This window comes from Nanorana parkeri, unplaced genomic scaffold, assembly GCF_000935625.1.
Source record: "Nanorana parkeri isolate BGI_ZX_2015 unplaced genomic scaffold, ASM93562v1 scaffold1689, whole genome shotgun sequence".
Lineage (NCBI taxonomy): Eukaryota > Metazoa > Chordata > Amphibia > Anura > Dicroglossidae > Nanorana > Nanorana parkeri.
The window spans coordinates 196,054-215,679 of NW_017307957.1; the positions used below are offsets into that span (position 1 = coordinate 196,054).

General features: G+C 49.4%; 1 protein-coding gene across 1 annotated transcript in view; it reads right to left on the minus strand.

Moving 5' to 3' along the window:
• Positions 1-19,626, minus strand: part of LOC108799309 (connector enhancer of kinase suppressor of ras 2-like) — a gene marked incomplete at its 3' end in the record, with an annotated part of 301,637 nt that overhangs the window by 195,820 nt on the left and 86,191 nt on the right. The window contains exon 2 of the mRNA XM_018571158.1: positions 6,515-6,678. Coding sequence (XP_018426660.1) covers positions 6,515-6,678 — 164 coding nt within the window. The remainder of the gene's footprint in view (positions 1-6,514; positions 6,679-19,626) is intronic.

Sequence of the window (19,626 nt, forward strand, 5' to 3'; positions counted from 1 at the left end):
AGGAAGGGGGGGGGGGATTTCCCTGATATGTCACCTGTTACAGGCCGATCTTCAGACTTGAAGCTGACAGCTTTCTGGTCCATAATACTAGGTGAGGCTCCGCCCCCACCTGCCTCACCCTGACCGCACGACCGCACGTCCCTGCTCTTCTATATGGTTGCAGACAGAAAACCAGCCATCACACACGATGCAATTCCGTGCAACTATGTCCCCTCGCCGATCAACAATAACAGATTTGCCCTCCGATGCAGGAAACTGAGGTCTGCAAGACACAACATGCGATTATAGATACATATCCTCCTGACATATAATGGCGCGGGTAACTATGAACCCCATCTGTCCACGCCGGTGTCCCCTCCTCCGCAGCGACACGTCAATATTTTACAAGTTCACCTTTCTGCAGTGTGATACATTACAGCAAACTGGCAAAGAGACTAGCGGGAAAAAAAAAAAGAAAAGCCGCCGGCCTCTCGTCCCCGCGGACCGCCGCGCTCACCGGTAAATGATTTATTTCGTGCAGCGGTCGCCACTCTCCAAAATCATAATGTCACATAGAAACAGATGGCAGAGCCGGAGAAATGCGCGGACCGCGACGCCCGGGAGACGCTCTGTACAAGTACACAGAAAGTTCCAAGTCTGGAGTGAAAAAACAAAATGGGGATTTATAGGCGGCGGCGTGAATGAAGCTCAATAACATGAAGAGGTTTCAAAGACTTTACAATTCCAATTTGATCTTTTGTGAGAATTCGCTCCAGCGCATTAAAAGGAGAACTACGGGGTTAGGGCTTTTCCCCATAGTTCTCCTCAGGGTAACGGGAGGACACAAACTAGCGTCCTCCCGTCACCCTAAGCTCAGTATATAGGGAGCTACTGCCCGCGGTATACTGAGATGCCGCAGCCGGAGCGGATCCCAACACCGCGCCCAGCTGCGTGAGTGACAGCCGGCTCGGCCTATCTAGAGGCAGAGCCAGCTGTACCCGCCCCCTCCCCGTCCGTTCCGCCAGTCAGCGCTGGAGGATCGGAGTGGGAGGGGGGAATCCAGCCCCTCCCCTGTCACGGCAGAGAGTCGTGACAAGATCGAGAGGTGAGCGAACGCCGGTATGTGTTCGCTCACCTCCCGATCTACTGAGCCGACCTGTGACAGTCTCATGGTCACAGGTCGGCTAGAACTATGAGGTGAGTGGAAAGCCCCACCCCCCTCATAGTTCTCCTTTAAGGACGCATCCACTCGCTGAAATCTTCATTTTAGGGCTTCCTTGCCCACTTTTATTAAGTACCCACAACCAATGCAAATACCCTTGCAGGGGTTCTTTAGCATCTGAAGGTTTAGTTTACTAATTTGTATTGAGATTGTAGTCCATCCCGGGGGGCGGAGCTTGGAGCGGTGACTTCTTTACAACACACACAGGGACCATGGGGAACAGACGTAGCCCCCTTCCAGAAGGAAGGACAGTGTCAGAGATGATTGGAGGATCTCCAGCCGAGTGATACACAAATAAGATACATTGTTGTTCATATTTAAGGTTCTTGAATGTATTTTTAAGATGTTTTAAGATGAAATTTTAACTGTTTCCAGATCAACCCCTCCCCCTTCCAGACACATCTGGAGTATGACTATGGGGGTGGGCTGGGTGATAGATCCCTCTGCACCCCAATTCTAGTAGATCCTGAGTGTCCTCTGCCCCCGGAGCTGACACACCACATCAGCGGCGGAGACTTACTATACAACGATCTATAAATAGCCGCAACATTTGTCTTCTGGTATTGCAGCACGTCTCTAACCACAAGCCCCATCCTGAGCGGCGGGAGTCTAATCTCAGCGCAGGCTTTCATTTCCTTCTCTATAACGCGGACGGTAAAATGTACATCCTAAAAGGCGGATACATTGCACGTCTGCGATATTATTCTATAAATAAACCTGCAAGCGCAGCGTTCTAAAAATAGCTCCTGTCCTGTCCCCAAAGACCTTGGCTGCCTACACAGCGCTTCCAGGCCTAACATCAGCCAGAAGACCTCCATCTTCTCCGCAGGATACTCCACGTGATATGATAAGGAGGAACCTGATGATCTGAATATGTTCATCACAGTCCCCCTGAAATACACTTTAGAGGAAGGGATCCCTTTTAGTAGGCTGACAATGATTACAGAACGGAGATAAGAAATGGTCTCGTATCATATAGCATTTCATTAGTCTACCAAAGACTTTCCCAACCTCTGCAACATGGAGGAACCCTTGAAATTTGGTGGTCAGTAGGAAAAGGACTTCTTATATTGTTGGGCAGTAGAGGAAGTCCCTCTTACATTGGTGGTTAGTAGGGGGGGGGGGACCCTCTTACATTGGTGGACTGTAGGGGCAGTCTTTCTTACATTGGTGGTCATTACAGGAAGGATCCCTTGCATTGGTGGTCATTACAGGAAGGATCCCTTACATTGGTGGACAGTAGGGGCAGTCTTTCTTACATTGGTGGTCATTACAGGAAGGATCCCTTACATTGGTGGTCATTACAGGAAGGATCCCTTACATTGGTGGTCATTACAGGAAGGATCCCTTACATTGGTGGCCATTACAGGAAGGATCCCTTACATTGGTGGACAGTAGGGGCAGTCTTTCTTACATTGGTGGTCAGTAGACGAAGGATCCCTTACATTGGTGGTTAGTAGAGGGAAGGACTCTCTTACATAGGTGGTGAGAAGGGGCAGGATCCCTTACATTGGTGGTCAGTAGGGGAAAGACCCCTGACATTGGTGGTCAGTAGGGGAAAGACCCCTGACATTGGTGGTCAGTAGGGGAAAGACCCCTGACATTGGTGGTCAGTAGGGGAAAGACCCCTGACATTGGTGGTCAGGGCCTATTAGACTGGTGGCCAGTGGGTGATGAAGCCATTACATTGATGGTTTAGTAGGGGAAGGACCCCTTACATTTGTGGTCAGGGCCCCTTAGACTGGTGGTAAATGAGGGATGGACCCATTACATTGGTTCATAGGGAAGAGTGGCCTCTGAGATTGGTGGTCAGTGGAGGAAGGGCACCCCGAAACAGGTAGTCAGTGGGAGAAGGGGCCCCATCACATTGGTGGTCAACGGGCATTATAAACTTGATATTGGTGGTCAATGGGAAGAATGTAGATAGCTTAAAAGTTCATTGGTGTCAGTGGTTACTTATCTGAGAGCCAGAAATTGCTGCTCAAGGAACCTCTTGAAGATGTCTAGGGCTCCAAAAACCCTGGTTAGGAATTGTTGGTCTACCATCACTCCCCAGTAGCTTCAGAATTTCCCAATAAAATATAACAATGGAGGGCGGTGAGGTCACTCCTGTATATTATAACCGATAGTAGTGACGGGCAAATCTGTTCGATGTTCGATCCACCAAGGGATCATCGAGCCATGGTCAAGAATCAGCGAACCCAAACTTAGAGGCAAATCACACTGAAGCCTATGGGGGTGGGGGGATTTTCTTAAATTTGGTCATTGCTATGGATAATAGGCAGACAAAGCAATAATATCTGGGGAGCTGTGATGTCACTCCTGTATATTATAGTTATAGAATTCTGTTCTTATTTATTTCCTCTCAGTCTTTGCTTTCCTGCGCTGGAGAACATTCCAGAAGATGACCGCCATAGATCTCCTCCATCTCCTGCCCTTCCCGCTCGCCTATTAATATCAGGCTGCGTGTCACAAGGCGCGCTCAGCGGCACTGAAACACGAGGCTGTCAGGACCAAGATAGCTCGACAGAGAAGGATAATCACTCAATTGCTTCCTTTGTCGTCATCGCTCGCTCCCCCGCCATCTGCCACATGTGCATGAAAAAAAAAATAAGATTAGACATTGTACGGGGGGGAAAACTCGAAGCACAATTGTTATGAGGAAGCCGCATGGAAATGTTAATACGCCAATCTTATGGCAGAATAGGGATCAGTGAAAGGGAACCTGTCATGAGCCGAAGGCGTCTTCCTCCTGACAATGATGGCACCCGGCTCCTGTGCTGATTTTAATGAACCTTGTTTGGATTTCATCAGAAATCATACGTTTCAGACAGGGGCGTAACTAGAAATCACAGGGCCCCATAGCAAAATTTTGTATGGGGCCCCGTGATTTCTAGATAAGTCCACCTGATAACCCAAACAGCCCACCTGAGGGTGACCCGGCAGTGCCCACCATACACTCTCTATGGTGAGCACTGCAGGGTCTCAGGTGGGCGGTCAAGCCCTGTTACCTGTCTGGCCGATCCTCTGTCCCGCCTCCTTCTCCTCCACGATCGCTTGCGGGGCCCCACCTCCTCCGTCACTGGGCCCCGCCTCCTCGATCGCCAGGCCTGCCTCCCCATTGCTAAGACCTGCCTCTTCGATCGCTGGTCCCCGCCTCCTCCATCGCTGCCGATGACGGGCCCATCCACCTCCCCTGAAGCTACTGGTTGTCATCGACTGAGCAGCTGTGAGGCGGTACGCGCCGCTGCACATGTGAATGGCTGCCATGTTTCTCCTCACAGCCGCCAGTGACAGCCAGCAGCCTGAAATGCCATAGCGACCCAGGCGGCCCGCACGGTTGTCCTGGCTGGGGCCCCCAGTGCCCCATAGCGGCCGCCTGAGTCGCTATGGTGATTGTTACGCCACTGGTTTCAGACCTGAAGAAGGGGGAGGCTTTTACCCCAAAATGCGTCGGCTGTATTTGACCTTCCGAACCGATATGCATGTGATACGGGTCACGAAGCTGCATGACCAAATTTTCACAATGCCGTCCCAGCTCCATAGGCAGGAACAGTTCATCTGTTGAGCGATTCATCCGCCTGGGACCGAAACCAGGTCCTCATACATCGCGCCTTGACCTCCTTAAAGGAGAATTACCTCTAATTCCCCGGAGGAACAGAGCAGGCAAGTGTAAAGTCCTTATCTGCGTTCTTGTTGGGAGTCAATGACACAAGATATTTAGGAAGAGGGTCACCGTGGTAGCCGGGACACGAGAGCATTTTCAGAAATGGACTATATTGTTTTCGATGGTAGGGTTGCTTTAAAGGTCTCATTCCTTCCGCTTCCCTTTATAGTTTTTGAGCACCACATGTTATCATCTGTGAAGCCGGTCTCTGATCAATGCAGCCCCCTCAGTCCCGCCCACCCATCCAACATGTGTTTTACATGGCTGTGTCTGTTATCACATGACCCTCTGCGATGCCTCTCCCAGGAGTGAAGACCGGAGACCAAGCGCTGCAGTCAGGGGCCCACTGCTGACTGGTCTTGACGTTGCCCTTTGTCATGACATCAGCGGGCCATCGCTGGAGTCTTCAGGAGCTGGGAGTACCCCACTGATGAGCAGCCAATGGGAAGCAACCCAGAGCTTCACGTGACTATAGGTGGCTATTGGGGCCAATGATTGGCTGGGGAGGGGGTTAAGGTAACAGTTGGGGGAGGGGTGTAGTTCGGAGGTTACACTGAACTAATTTTTACCTGAAAAAAGTATTTAAATAACCTCATCACTCAGTAAAACTACACTTCTCATTCTCCCCCTTCAGTACGAATGCTAGTGCAAAATAATATGAGCCACAACCCTTATCACACGTGTCCTCATGCAGACTTGTAGTGGGATGGAAGAGTGAGCGAGTGTCTGACCTGATGGGTGTGTCTGACCAGATGGGTGAGTCTGACCGCAGAGGGGGCGTGTCTGACCAGATGGGTGTGTCTGACCATAGAAGGGCATGTCTGACCACAGAGGGGACGTGTCTGACCAATTGGGTGTGTCTGACAATAGAAGGGAAGGTCTGACCAGATGGGTGCAGGTCTGACCAGATGGGTGTGCCTGACCATAGAGGGGGCGTGTCTGACCAAAAGGGTGTGTCTGACTATAGAGGGGCAGATCTGACCTTAGAGGCGGCATGTCTGACCAGATTGGTGTGTCTGACTATAGAGGGGCAGGTCTGACCATAGAGGGGGCGGGTCTGACCAGATGGGTGTGCCTGACCATAGAGGGGGCATGTCTGACCAAAAGGGTGTGTCTGACTATAGAGGGGCAGATCTGACCTTAGAGGGGGCGTGTCTGACCAGATTGGTGTGTCTGACTATAGAGGGGCAGGTCTGACCATAGAGGGGGCGTGTCTGACCAGATTGGTGTGTCTGACTATAGAGGGGCAGATCTGACCTTAGAGGGGGCGTGTCTGACCAGATTGGTGTGTCTGACTATAGAGGGGCAGATCTGACTTTAGAAGGGGCGTGTCTGACCAGATGGGTGTGTCTGACTATAGAGGGGCAGATCTGACCTTAGAGGGGGCGTGTCTGACCAGATGGGTGTGTCTGACTATAGAGGTGCATGTTAGGTGGGCGTGTCTGACCACTGCTAATCATAATACTGTACTCCAACAAGCCGATAATACGACTCGTGATAAATCTGCCAAAGATCTGAACACTGTTGAAGATGCCAACATCAGCCAGGGAAGGTTCTCCGGCATCAAACTAACATACAAAGCATTTGTGCAAAGGATGATGGGGATAGTATAAGACCCCCCCCCCCCAGTACATAGCGGTGCTCACCAGTGCGCACAGCAGGTCCACGGCCTCCAGTATGAGTTCCTGATGGCCGATCCGGGTGACTCCGAGCTCCTCCAGCTCCTGGTGGGTGATGTGTAGTAGCTGCTCTCCATTGATCTTCTCTCGCTCAAAGTTTTTGATGTATTGCTGCAAGCAGTCGTCCAGCCCTGCGGAGGACAGAGACGGGAGAGACGGTTATACGGGGAGAGATCTGACCCACCAATCAAACAAGACCGTTATCAAAGGAGAACTCCGATAAGACTGAACCCGACATCAATTCTGGTGGATAATACCCCAATTCTGGGTCACCTTCTGATATGTATCCGTCCCCCCCCCCCACCCAGGAAAACCACACAAAACAAAAAACATTTTAGCTGTTAAAATCATCACCCCCCCCCACCAAGAAACCCCCCAAATAAACTCTTCTACTCCTGACGCTCACAGCGATACCACATATGTGTGCGCTCCTCGTCAGACGCACCCGCGCCGGGCTCCGGAACAATGGCAGAGATTTTACTTTTTTCTTCTTTTTTTTTTATCCTACCTAAAACACACCGACACCGACACCGACATTAACACTGGTACTAATAATGACACCGATACGGATACTGGTACTGACACTAACACTGGTACTAATACTGACACTGATACTTACACCGATACGGATACTGGTACTGACACTAACACTGGTACTAATACTGACACTGATACTTACACCGATACTGATACTGGTACTGACACTAACACTGGCACTAATACTGACACTGATACTTACACCGATACGGATACTGGTACTGACACTAACACTGGCACTAATACTGACACTGATACTTACACCGATACGGATACTGGTACTGACACTGATACTGACACCGTTACTGATACTTACACCAATACTGACACCGATACTTACACCAATACTGACACCAATACTGACACCGATACTTACACCGATACTGACACTGATACTGACACTGATACTGACACCAATACTGACACCAATACTGACACCGATACTGACACTGATACTGACACCGATACTGACACCGATTCTTACACCGATTCTTACACCGATACTGACAACGATACTGACAACGATACTGATACTTACATCAATACTGACACCGATACTGACACTGATACTTACAAAAATACTGACACCGATACTGACACTGATACTTACACCGATACTGACACCGATACTGACACTGATACTGACACTGATACTGACACCGATACTGACACTGATACTGACACCGATACTGACACTGATACCGATACTGACACCGACACTGATACTGATATTAACACTGGTACTAATACTGACACTGATACTTACACCGATACTGACACCGACACTGATACTTACACCAATACTGACACTGATACTTACACCGATACTGACACTGATACTAAAACTAACACTGGTACTGATACTGGTACCGATACTGACACTTACACTGGTACTAATACTGACACTGGTACTGATACTAAAACTGGTACTGATACTGGTACTGATACTAACACTGGTACTAATACCGACACTGGTACTAACACAGATACTGACAATGATACTGACACTAATACTGATACTAACACTGGTACTGACACTAATACTGGTACTAACACTGATACTGACACTGGTACTGACAATGATACTGACACTGGTACTGACACTAATACTGGTACTAACACTGGACACTGACAATGATACCGACACTGATACTAACACTGGTACTGATACTTACACTGGTACTGATACTGACACTGGTACTGATACTAACACTGATACTGGTAATAATACCGACACTGATACTAACACTAACACTGGTAGTAGCACTGACACTGATACTAACACTGGTACTAATACTGACACTAACACTGGTACTGATACTAACACTGGTACTGATACTGGTACTAATACCGACACTGATACTAACACTGGTACTAATACTAACACTGGTACTAATACTGACACTGGTACTGATACTAACACTGATACTAATACCGACACTGACACTAATACTGATACTGGTACTAATACTGACACTGATACTAACACTAACACTGACCTAGATCGGACCCTGATCCAGCTATTTACTTTCTTTCTCTCTTTGTTGCCATTCTTCTCTTCCAGGGAGGACACGAGGATACAATGTATCACTTTCTACTCACACAGCAGAATGCGATTGGGAGGGTTCTACAGCTGGCAATCACTGTGATAGCCAATCACAGACCATCTGAGTGATCATGTGATCAGGATGCTGGTCCTCTTGCTCGTTAGTATGAGACCCAGCGAGGTCAGTGACAGTTCAGTCTCCATGCTGTGGGGGGCACCATAGAGCGCGCTTGAAGCACAAACACATACGCACATACAAGTGGCTCCCGGGTGGAGCGCCCACGTCCCCCATGTCACATATATGTGTGTAAGGCGGCCATGAAGGGTTAATAAGCTATATGAGACGTGATACCAGACATACCGAGACACAGATTCGTGGTGTCCATACATTGATATAAATATAAACGTCAGTAACGCACTCCACGCTACTTGAGGAAAGTCTCAAATTGTGTCCAACTTTTTCATCAGCCGGCGGAACTCTCCGGAGAAACGAGGAACGGCGTTTACGATAAACGCCGGCCGGACAGTCGGCGTCGCATCTCGCTACCTAAATCCCAAACCTGAGATTCCCCCTCCCCGTGGTTTCCGCGGCACACTCCGGCTGCTCCGCCAGTCGCTTCCAGGCTGCGTTGCGTCGGTCGGTTGGAAACGGCGGCGCGTTCAGCTCCTCATTACCATAAAACATTTCTCGCGTTAAACTGACAATTTGCGAAAACCGCGTTCTCATTTCGCGTTCTGATAAACGGCTAAATACGAAGTAAACTCCTCATCAGCCAGACGACTTCATTTGCATTTCACAGGTCGGGTTTTTCGAGCCGAACGGCGCCAATAATCAGCGTACCTCGCGCATTGACGATCCGGTCACAATTACAGAGCGAAGAAAGATGTTTATAAATATAGAAGCCGCAGCTCAGAAATATGCCTAAAACATGGGGGGCGGGGGGTTATTAAAGTGGACCTGTCATCAGATATATAGTTGTATGTTAAAGAGGAACTCCAGGAATTTAATAGAACTTATTGCAACTATAAGACTATTGCAACTCCCTCCTCATTGGTCGACCTCTACACAGGCTCCTCCCCCCTTCAGTTGAATGCAGCTGCTAGACTCATCCACCTAACCAACCGCTCCGTTTCTGCAACCCCCCTCTGCCAATCCCTCCACTGGCTTCCATCCCCTGCCCCCCTCTGCCAATCCCTCCACTGGCTTCCATCCCCTGCCCCCCTCTGCCAATCCCTCCACTGGCTTCCATCCCCTGCCCCCCTCTGCCAATCCCTCCACTGGCTTATTCCATCACCTACCCCTCTCTGCCAATCCCTCCACTGGCTTCCATCCCCCACCCCCCTCTGCCAATGCCTCCACTGCCTTCCATCACCTACCCCTCTCTGCCAATCCCTCCACTGCCTTCCATCCCCCACCCCTCTCTGCCGATCCCTTCACTGGCTTCCAATAGCCCAAAGGGTAAAATTCAAAATATTAACAATGACTTACAAAGCCATCCACAACTCCGCCCCCGGCTATATCTCCAACCTCGTCTCAAAGTATAACCCTAACCGTCCACTCCGCTCCTTCCAAGACCTCCTGCTTTCCAGCTCCCTCGTCCACTCCTCCCATGCTCGCCTCCAGGACTTCTCTAGAGTCTCCCCCATCCTCTGGAACTCTTTACACCAACCTGTCCGTCTATCTCCCACTCTGACTCTCTTTAGGCGTTCCCTTAAGACTCATCTCTTCAGGGAAGCCGATCTCACCTCAACCTAACCGCTCAACCATCACATCCAAACAATGCATCCCCACACAGCTCCCTCCTCATGTATCACTGGCCCCTCCCCTTTTAGATTGTAAGCCCTCAGGGGCAGGGCCCTCCTTACCATCTTGTCTTGAATTGTATTGTGATTGTAATGTCTTCCTTATATTGTAAAGTGCTGCGCACACTGTTGGCGCTATATAAATCCTGTATAATAATAATAACTTACCCTTGTGGTGATTCTACCCCCGCACTGGAAGGGTTAACTGCTGGTTTGACTCTAAAATATAAAAGTAGATACACTCACCTGATTCTTAGTCCCACCTGGAGGCTACACTGGTCCCTGTGTGTGTTGTAAAGTAGTCACCGCTCCAAGCTCCGCCCCCGGGATGGACTACAATCTCCATACAAATTAGGCAACTAAACCTGAGATTGTAGTCCATCCCGGGAGGGAGCTTGGAGCGGTGACTACTCTACAACACACACAGGGACCATGGGGAACAGACATAGCCCCCCTCCAGAAGGAAGGACAGTGTCAGAGATGATTGGAGGATCTCCAGCCGAGTGACACACAAATAAGATTCATTGTTGTTCAGAGTTCAGGGACTCGGAGGGATTTTTAAGATGTAACTCCGGAGTTTAGTGTCACTTTAAGACACATTGGCTCCATCGAAACGCGTTGGCTATCTTTCAATCAATTATTTGATAGCACATCACGGCGGACTCTTTAGCCATTGGTACTACTTCATGTATGGTTGGATCTCATCCTCCACCCGAGCAGAAGAAAATCGCCGGGGTGAATCTCGCCGTATTTCCATCACTCGGGGAGACGGCGCATATATAATTTCCAGAGTCCTGTAAAGGACATCCAGCTTATAATGAATGCGCGGCGTAGTGGGAGCGGGAAGCCTGAAGGTCAGAGGATTTGTCATTGTCACTCTGTTCCCGGGACGGATAATCATGTTAGTTTGGGACGCGCTCCATGCTGCACGGGACAGTGCTCCGGAGCGCGGTACGCATTGTGCGGCGCTGGTATGGAACGCAGAATGGAGCGCAGAGACGTGATTTATGAGATGCCGAGAGCCGCAGAGAGATTGTGAATCAGCCTGTGAAGTCTTCTTCCCGTGCAGAGGACACAATGCGGATATTTAGATTTTCCATAGATTGTTTCTTCAATAGTCAGATCCATCCTTCCCTTCTTCCCACAATGCTCCTCTATAGTCAGATCCATCCTTCCCTTCTTCCCACAATGCTCCTCTATAGTCAAATCCATCCTTCCCTTCATCCCACATTGCTCCTCTATAGCCAAATCCATCCTTCCCTTCTTCCCACAATGCTCCTCTATAGTCAGATCCATCCTTCCCTTCTTCCCACAATGCTCCTCTATAGTCAGATCCATCCTTCCCTTCTTCCCACAATGCTCCTCTATAGCCGAATCCATCCTTCCCTTCTTCCCACATTGTTCCTCTATAGTCAGATCCATCCTTCCCTTCTTCCCACATTGCTCCTCTATAGCCAAATCCATCCTTCCCTTCTTCCCACATTGTTCCTCTATAGTCAGATCCATCCTTCCCTTCTTCCCACATTGCTCCTCTATAGTCAGATCCATCTTTCCCTTCTTCCCACAATGCTCCTCTATAGCCAAATCCATCCTTCCCTTCTTCCCACAATGCTCCTCTATAGTCAGATCCATCCTTCCCTTCTTCCCACAATGCTCCTCTATAGTCAGATCCATCCTTCCCTTCTTCCCACACTGCTCCTCTATAGTCAGATCCATCCTTCCCTTCTTCCCACATTGCTCCCCTATAGTCAGATCCATCCTTCCCTTCTTCCCACAACGGTCCTCTCTATATAAATGAATGTACTATTGATACAGCCAATAGGGGCCCGTTTATAAAGCGGGTGAATCCAGGAACATCTAATCCCCAACAGCTATTGGCAGCCATTGAATGTCTCGGTGACATGTCCCTGCTCCCCTCTGGACTATCTATATCACAGAATGGGCCAGGAGCAGAGAAACAGAGAGGCCGGAGATCAGACCCAGACACCCATAAGTGAGTCACTGGGGGGCCGGCCGCCTAAATCCTGAAGAGACAGCCAGCTCCCAATGACTTGAGTGGAGGAAGATGGCGACTGGAGTGGAGGAAGATGGCGACTGGAGTGGAGGAAGATGGCGACTGGAGTGGAGGAAGATACTAGTATCGGTGCTGGTACCAAGTATTTGGATGATTACTCGTACTCGCCCAAATACTCCAATACTGTCCCTGATATCAGAACTTCCAGTCAGAGGAATATTTCCTCTGACCGGCAGTGCCGTAGGGGGAACATGGAGCCAGCTTCCCGGGAAATCATAAAGCCGGGTGGCGAGTAATGACCCGCCTCCCAGCTTCCTGATTGGCCGGGAAGCCGCCTCCTTGCTGATTGGCTGGGAAGCTGACTTCCCAGCCAATCAGCATGGAGCTGGCTTCCTGGTCAATCAGGTAGGCGGGTCATTACCCACTGCCTGGCTTCCTGATTGGCCGGGAATCCGGCTCGATGCTGATTGGCTGGGAAGCCGTTTACCAATCAATCACAATCATGCCAGCCAAAAAACATGGAGCCAGCTTCCCGGACAATTAGGAAGCCGGGCGGCATGCCATTACCCACCGCCTGGCTTCCTGATTGGCCGGGAAGTTGGCTCCATGCCAGCAGAAGCACTGGTATCGGTACCCGGTATCAGCGAGTACCGAAAGCAAAATATCGGTACTCAATACCGAAAAAACGGCATCGGTGCATCCCTATTGGCAACCTTTAGCCATGAAGAAAGGTTTAGCTCCGAAATGCCGTTTTCTGTCTATGCGTTTCATCATTTGTAATAATCAGAATCACTTTAAATCATTTTATATTAGAGAGAGAGAGAGTCTGAAATCAGACAGATTCTGTTGTGTTCTCTCGTTGGCAAACCCACAGCGCTCTGTGACTCCGGCGTCATGGCGTTAATGTTTCTTCAGATAGAAAACCTCTGTTTGAAAACAATAAAATGTAATAATTCACCCAAAACCATGATAAACGCACGTCAGCAGAATCACGGGGCGGAAGGCATTTCTGTGTTACTGTGCCGGTAATTCCTTTTCGAATCCTACACAAGACGAGACTTGAAAGTGTTTCTGCCTTTGCCGACAAATTAAAAATAAAGCAAAAAAAAAAACAAAGTGTCCCTGGAATGGAGCATGAAATGGATTATCCACTCGCAGAGATTGAATAAAACGGACACCACCGGCATAGGAATAGGTTCAACACGCCGTATTGGCGGAGCTAATGAAATTATACTATGTAGCCGCAGCGGATTCCGCGGAGAGCAACATGACGGCGCGGCGGAAGATTCTACAGAGTTCTTAAAGGGTCACTCCATCCAAATATGGGACGTTAAGTGTAGGAGGGGGATCTGGTACCATCCAGATTCTTAGATCTCATAAGGATATATATATATACACACACACACGTGGCTTTACTCTTAGGTGCAGCTCAGTGTTCTCTGTACAGCACTGCGGTATATGTCAGAGCTATATACATGTATAATAATAGTGTGTGACTGTGGGGGGACATTAGAGTGTAAGCTCCTCTGTACAGAGACTGATGTGACTGTGGGGGAGGGGACATTAGAGTGTCAGCTCCTCTGTACAGAGACTGATGTGACTGTGGGGGAGGGGACATTAGAGTGTCAGCTCCTCTGTACAGAGACTGATGTGACTGTGGGGGAGGGGACATTAGAGTGTCAGCTCCTCTGTACAGAGACTGATGTGACTGTGGGGGAGGGGACATTAGAGTGTCAGCTCCTCTGTACAGAGACTGATGTGACTGTGGGGGAGGGGACATTAGAGTGTCAGCTCCTCTGTACAGAGACTGATGTGACTGTGGGGGAGGGGACATTAGAGTGTCAGCTCCTCTGTACAGAGACTGATGTGACTGTGGGGGAGGGGACATTAGAGTGTCAGCTCCTCTGTACAGAGACTGATGTGACTGTGGGGGAGGGGACATTAGAGTGTCAGCTCCTCTGTACAGAGACTGATGTGACTGTGGGGGAGGGGACATTAGAGTGTCAGCTCCTCTGTACAGAGACTGATGTGACTGTGGGGGAGGGGACATTAGAGTGTCAGCTCCTCTGTACAGAGACTGATGTGACTGTGGGGGAGGGGACATTAGAGTGTCAGCTCCTCTGTACAGAGACTGATGTGACTGTGGGGGAGGGGACATTAGAGTGTCAGCTCCTCTGTACAGAGACTGATGTGACTGTGGGGGAGGGGACATTAGAGTGTCAGCTCCTCTGTACAGAGACTGATGTGACTGTGGGGGAGGGGACATTAGAGTGTCAGCTCCTCTGTACAGAGACTGATGTGACTGTGGGGGAGGGGACATTAGAGTGTCAGCTCCTCTGTACAGAGACTGATGTGACTGTGGGGGAGGGGACATTAGAGTGTCAGCTCCTCTGTACAGAGACTGATGTGACTGTGGGGGAGGGGACATTAGAGTGTCAGCTCCTCTGTACAGAGACTGATGTGACTGTGGGGGAGGGGACATTAGAGTGTCAGCTCCTCTGTACAGAGACTGATGTGACTGTGGGGGAGGGGACATTAGAGTGTCAGCTCCTCTGTACAGAGACTGATGTGACTGTGGGGGAGGGGACATTAGAGTGTCAGCTCCTCTGTACAGAGACTGATGTGACTGTGGGGGAGGGGACATTAGAGTGTCAGCTCCTCTGTACAGAGACTGATGTGACTGTGGGGGAGGGGACATTAGAGTGTCAGCTCCTCTGTACAGAGACTGATGTGACTGTGGGGGAGGGGACATTAGAGTGTCAGCTCCTCTGTACAGAGACTGATGTGACTGTGGGGGAGGGGACATTAGAGTGTCAGCTCCTCTGTACAGAGACTGATGTGACTGTGGGGGAGGGGACATTAGAGTGTCAGCTCCTCTGTACAGAGACTGATGTGACTGTGGGGGAGGGGACATTAGAGTGTCAGCTCCTCTGTACAGAGACTGATGTGACTGTGGGGGAGGGGACATTAGAGTGTCAGCTCCTCTGTACAGAGACTGATGTGACTGTGGGGGAGGGGACATTAGAGTGTCAGCTCCTCTGTACAGAGACTGATGTGACTGTGGGGGAGGGGACATTAGAGTGTCAGCTCCTCTGTACAGAGACTGATGTGACTGTGGGGGAGGGGACATTAGAGTGTCAGCTCCTCTGTACAGAGACTGATGTGACTGTGGGGGAGGGGACATTAGAGTGTCAGCTCCTCTGTACAGAGACTGATGTGACTGTGGGGGAGGGGACATTAGAGTGTCAGCTCCTCTGTACAGAGACTGATGTGACTGTGGGGGAGGGGACATTAGAGTGTCAGCTCCTCTGTACAGAGACTGATGTGACTGTGGGGGAGGGGACATTAGAGTGTCAGCTCCTCTGTACAGAGACTGATGTGACTGTGGGGGAGGGGACATTAGAGTGTCAGCTCCTCTGTACAGAGACTGATGTGACTGTGGGGGAGGGGACATTAGAGTGTCAGCTCCTCTGTACAGAGACTGATGTGACTGTGGGGGAGGGGACATTAGAGTGTCAGCTCCTCTGTACAGAGACTGATGTGACTGTGGGGGAGGGGACATTAGAGTGTCAGCTCCTCTGTACAGAGACTGATGTGACTGTGGGGGAGGGGACATTAGAGTGTCAGCTCCTCTGTACAGAGACTGATGTGACTGTGGGGGAGGGGACATTAGAGTGTCAGCTCCTCTGTACAGAGACTGATGTGACTGTGGGGGAGGGGACATTAGAGTGTCAGCTCCTCTGTACAGAGACTGATGTGACTGTGGGGGAGGGGACATTAGAGTGTCAGCTCCTCTGTACAGAGACTGATGTGACTGTGGGGGAGGGGACATTAGAGTGTCAGCTCCTCTGTACAGAGACTGATGTGACTGTGGGGGAGGGGACATTAGAGTGTCAGCTCCTCTGTACAGAGACTGATGTGACTGTGGGGGAGGGGACATTAGAGTGTCAGCTCCTCTGTACAGAGACTGATGTGACTGTGGGGGAGGGGACATTAGAGTGTCAGCTCCTCTGTACAGAGACTGATGTGACTGTGGGGGAGGGGACATTAGAGTGTCAGCTCCTCTGTACAGAGACTGATGTGACTGTGGGGGAGGGGACATTAGAGTGTCAGCTCCTCTGTACAGAGACTGATGTGACTGTGGGGGAGGGGACATTAGAGTGTCAGCTCCTCTGTACAGAGACTGATGTGACTGTGGGGGAGGGGACATTAGAGTGTCAGCTCCTCTGTACAGAGACTGATGTGACTGTGGGGGAGGGGACATTAGAGTGTCAGCTCCTCTGTACAGAGACTGATGTGACTGTGGGGGAGGGGACATTAGAGTGTCAGCTCCTCTGTACAGAGACTGATGTGACTGTGGGGGAGGGGACATTAGAGTGTCAGCTCCTCTGTACAGAGACTGATGTGACTGTGGGGGAGGGGACATTAGAGTGTCAGCTCCTCTGTACAGAGACTGATGTGACTGTGGGGGAGGGGACATTAGAGTGTCAGCTCCTCTGTACAGAGACTGATGTGACTGTGGGGGAGGGGACATTAGAGTGTAAGCTCCTCTGTACAGAGACTGGGGGCTGATCAGACTGCACAGAATAGTCACAGACATATCAATCTCTCCGGATCCGTGGTAACGGTTACATACATGTGTGTGTGTGTGAATGTTATCAGGAGATGAAGTGATGACATTTAAACAACTAGGGGGGTCGGTTATTTTTTCAAACAGATGTCACCCGTGATGCGCACATTTTTCCTGCTGAATCCAATTATCAAAACGAGTGAATCTTGGGTGAATTTTTACAGAGTTGACGTATAAAAATAAACTTCAAATCTGATTCTATAATTTGTCTCATTTATAATGACATTAATATCGAGTTTTTACCATAAAACACGGCGCAGGTATTAAACCAACGAAAGTGTGTTTTGTTTTTTTTATTGTGCATTTTATTTATTACAATGTTACAAAAATGAAATAAATAAAACAAACATGAAACAAATAGATTTAAATAGTTAAAGGAGAACTATGGGGTTAAGGCTTTTCCCCATAGTTCTCCTTAGGCCCCGTTCACACTGAGCGATTTATCGCGCGGTAATTCCTGCGATATCGCTGCTATTTACCACGCGATATCGCTCTCCAATGCATTGCAATGGGGCTCTGTCTGTCGCTGTCGCGGGTCGTGCGTCGCTACAGCAGGACCGTTTTTGGAGCGAATTTTGCCGCGATTCTAGCTTGCTCCATGCAAGCATTTGCGCGATAACACGCGACAAACGCGCAATTTGTGAATCGCTCAATGTGAATGGGGCCTTAGGGTAACGGGAGGACACAAACTAGCGTCCTCCCGTCACCCTAAGCTCAGTATATAGGGAGCTACAGCTCGCGGTAGTTACTATTTACAAAGGATTGACTACTAATGTTAATAAATATAATATACGTCATAACACTGAGCTTATCGCAGTAACGGCGGAATTAGGGAAATACTTTCCACCAATGACGGCCTCCGACTGAAACATTTACATTGAACATGACAACATGCCTTGTGCAGCCATCAGATACATTTTTAAAGGAGTTTTCCTTTAAGAAGCGCCGTGTCACATCCATTAGACCCCCGCTGGCTCCGGAAGCCGCTACAGGTGTCGATTTCAGATCTTCTCTTCAAACAGATAATCTTCCTCTATTCTCACCACGTTTCCCTTATCTTCACAGAACACTATTTTTGTATCATTCCAATAATTCCCATGTTTTATTATCGCACTGCGACCCTCGTCGCCACGCCGGACATTATCGCCGCTCCTGCAGCTGCATTTCCATGACAAGATCCCGGCCCCCCCCCTGGGACTTCTGACCGCTATCAAGAGGCAGAAGATAGCTCATCTCGTCTGCGGCTCTGCCCTCCCCTGGCACCGTCCTCCTCGGGGACCTGGAAAGGAATTCTAAAGGGTTTCTCCTTTATATCTGATCCCTATAGACATATCGCAGCATTCTTTACATGTACGCCCAAAACATGTCTGTATGTTCAGTCTCAGAGGAGCAGAAGATATCTTAGAAACACAGAAGAGTGACTGCAGAAGAAGACCAAGTGGCCCATCCAGTCCCATCCAGAACCTTTTTCCCATGAGTAAAGATCAATGTCTGTCCCAGTCATGTTTAAATTCACTTCCTGTTGACTGACCCCGACTTCTGCTGGACGTCTGTTCCAACCATCAACTTCTCGGTTAGTTTTGAAATGTCCTCATCCTAGTTTGAGGTCATGTCCCCGTGTTCCTCTTACTAGTTTGATGTCACATCCCCGTGTTCCTCTTACTAGTTTGAGGTCATGTCCCCGTGTTCCTCTAACTAGTTTGATGTCACATCCCCGTGTTCCTCTTACTAGTTTGAGGTCATGTCCCCGTGTTCCTCCTTCTAGTTTGATGTCACATCCCCGTGTTCCTCTTACTAGTTTGAGGTCATGTCTCTATGTTCTTCCTTCTAGTTTGAGGTCACTTCCCCAAGTTCCTCCTGCAAGTTTGAGGTCATGTCTCTATGTTCTTCTTTCTAGTTTGAGGTCATGTCTCTATGTTCTTCCTTCTAGTTTGAGGTCACGCCCGTGTTCCTCCTTCTAGTTTAAGGTCATGTCCCCGTGTTCCCCCTGCAAGTTTGAGGTTCACGTCCCCGTGTTCTTCCTTCTAGTTTGAGGTCATGTCCCGTGTTCTTCCTTCTAGTTTGAGGTCATGTCCCGTGTTCTTCCTGCCAGCTCTTCCAGCCAGTTACACAAGTAGAGGGGTACCTGCCATTTTTAGGTACTATAACATTGACACTGACAATGAGGTTCTGTAAAAAGCCGACCGTTCCACTTAGCAATCAGCTGGGAAAAAGGAGCTTGTCAAGGTCAAGATCTACAGTACCAAAGCAGGCGAGCAATTGTTAAACTCTGCAATGGATATGGTTCACCTGGAGGAGATTGTTTGTTGTAGTCTCAGCAAAAGTAGTTTAAAAAAGGTACAGCCATCTTTGTCCAGCCATCATCCAGGGCCACCATCTTCTTCCTGGAGGCGGATGCCGACTCAGAAATGACGCACTCATGTCAATTCTGGTGCCCGTGCAGACCTTGGCTGTGTTCCCAAATGCCTGATACAGATCAGCCCCTGCAGACGTTGGCACTGTCTAGGTGATCACGTGACTTTGTTTGTAAACAATGCCATGTGCCATGC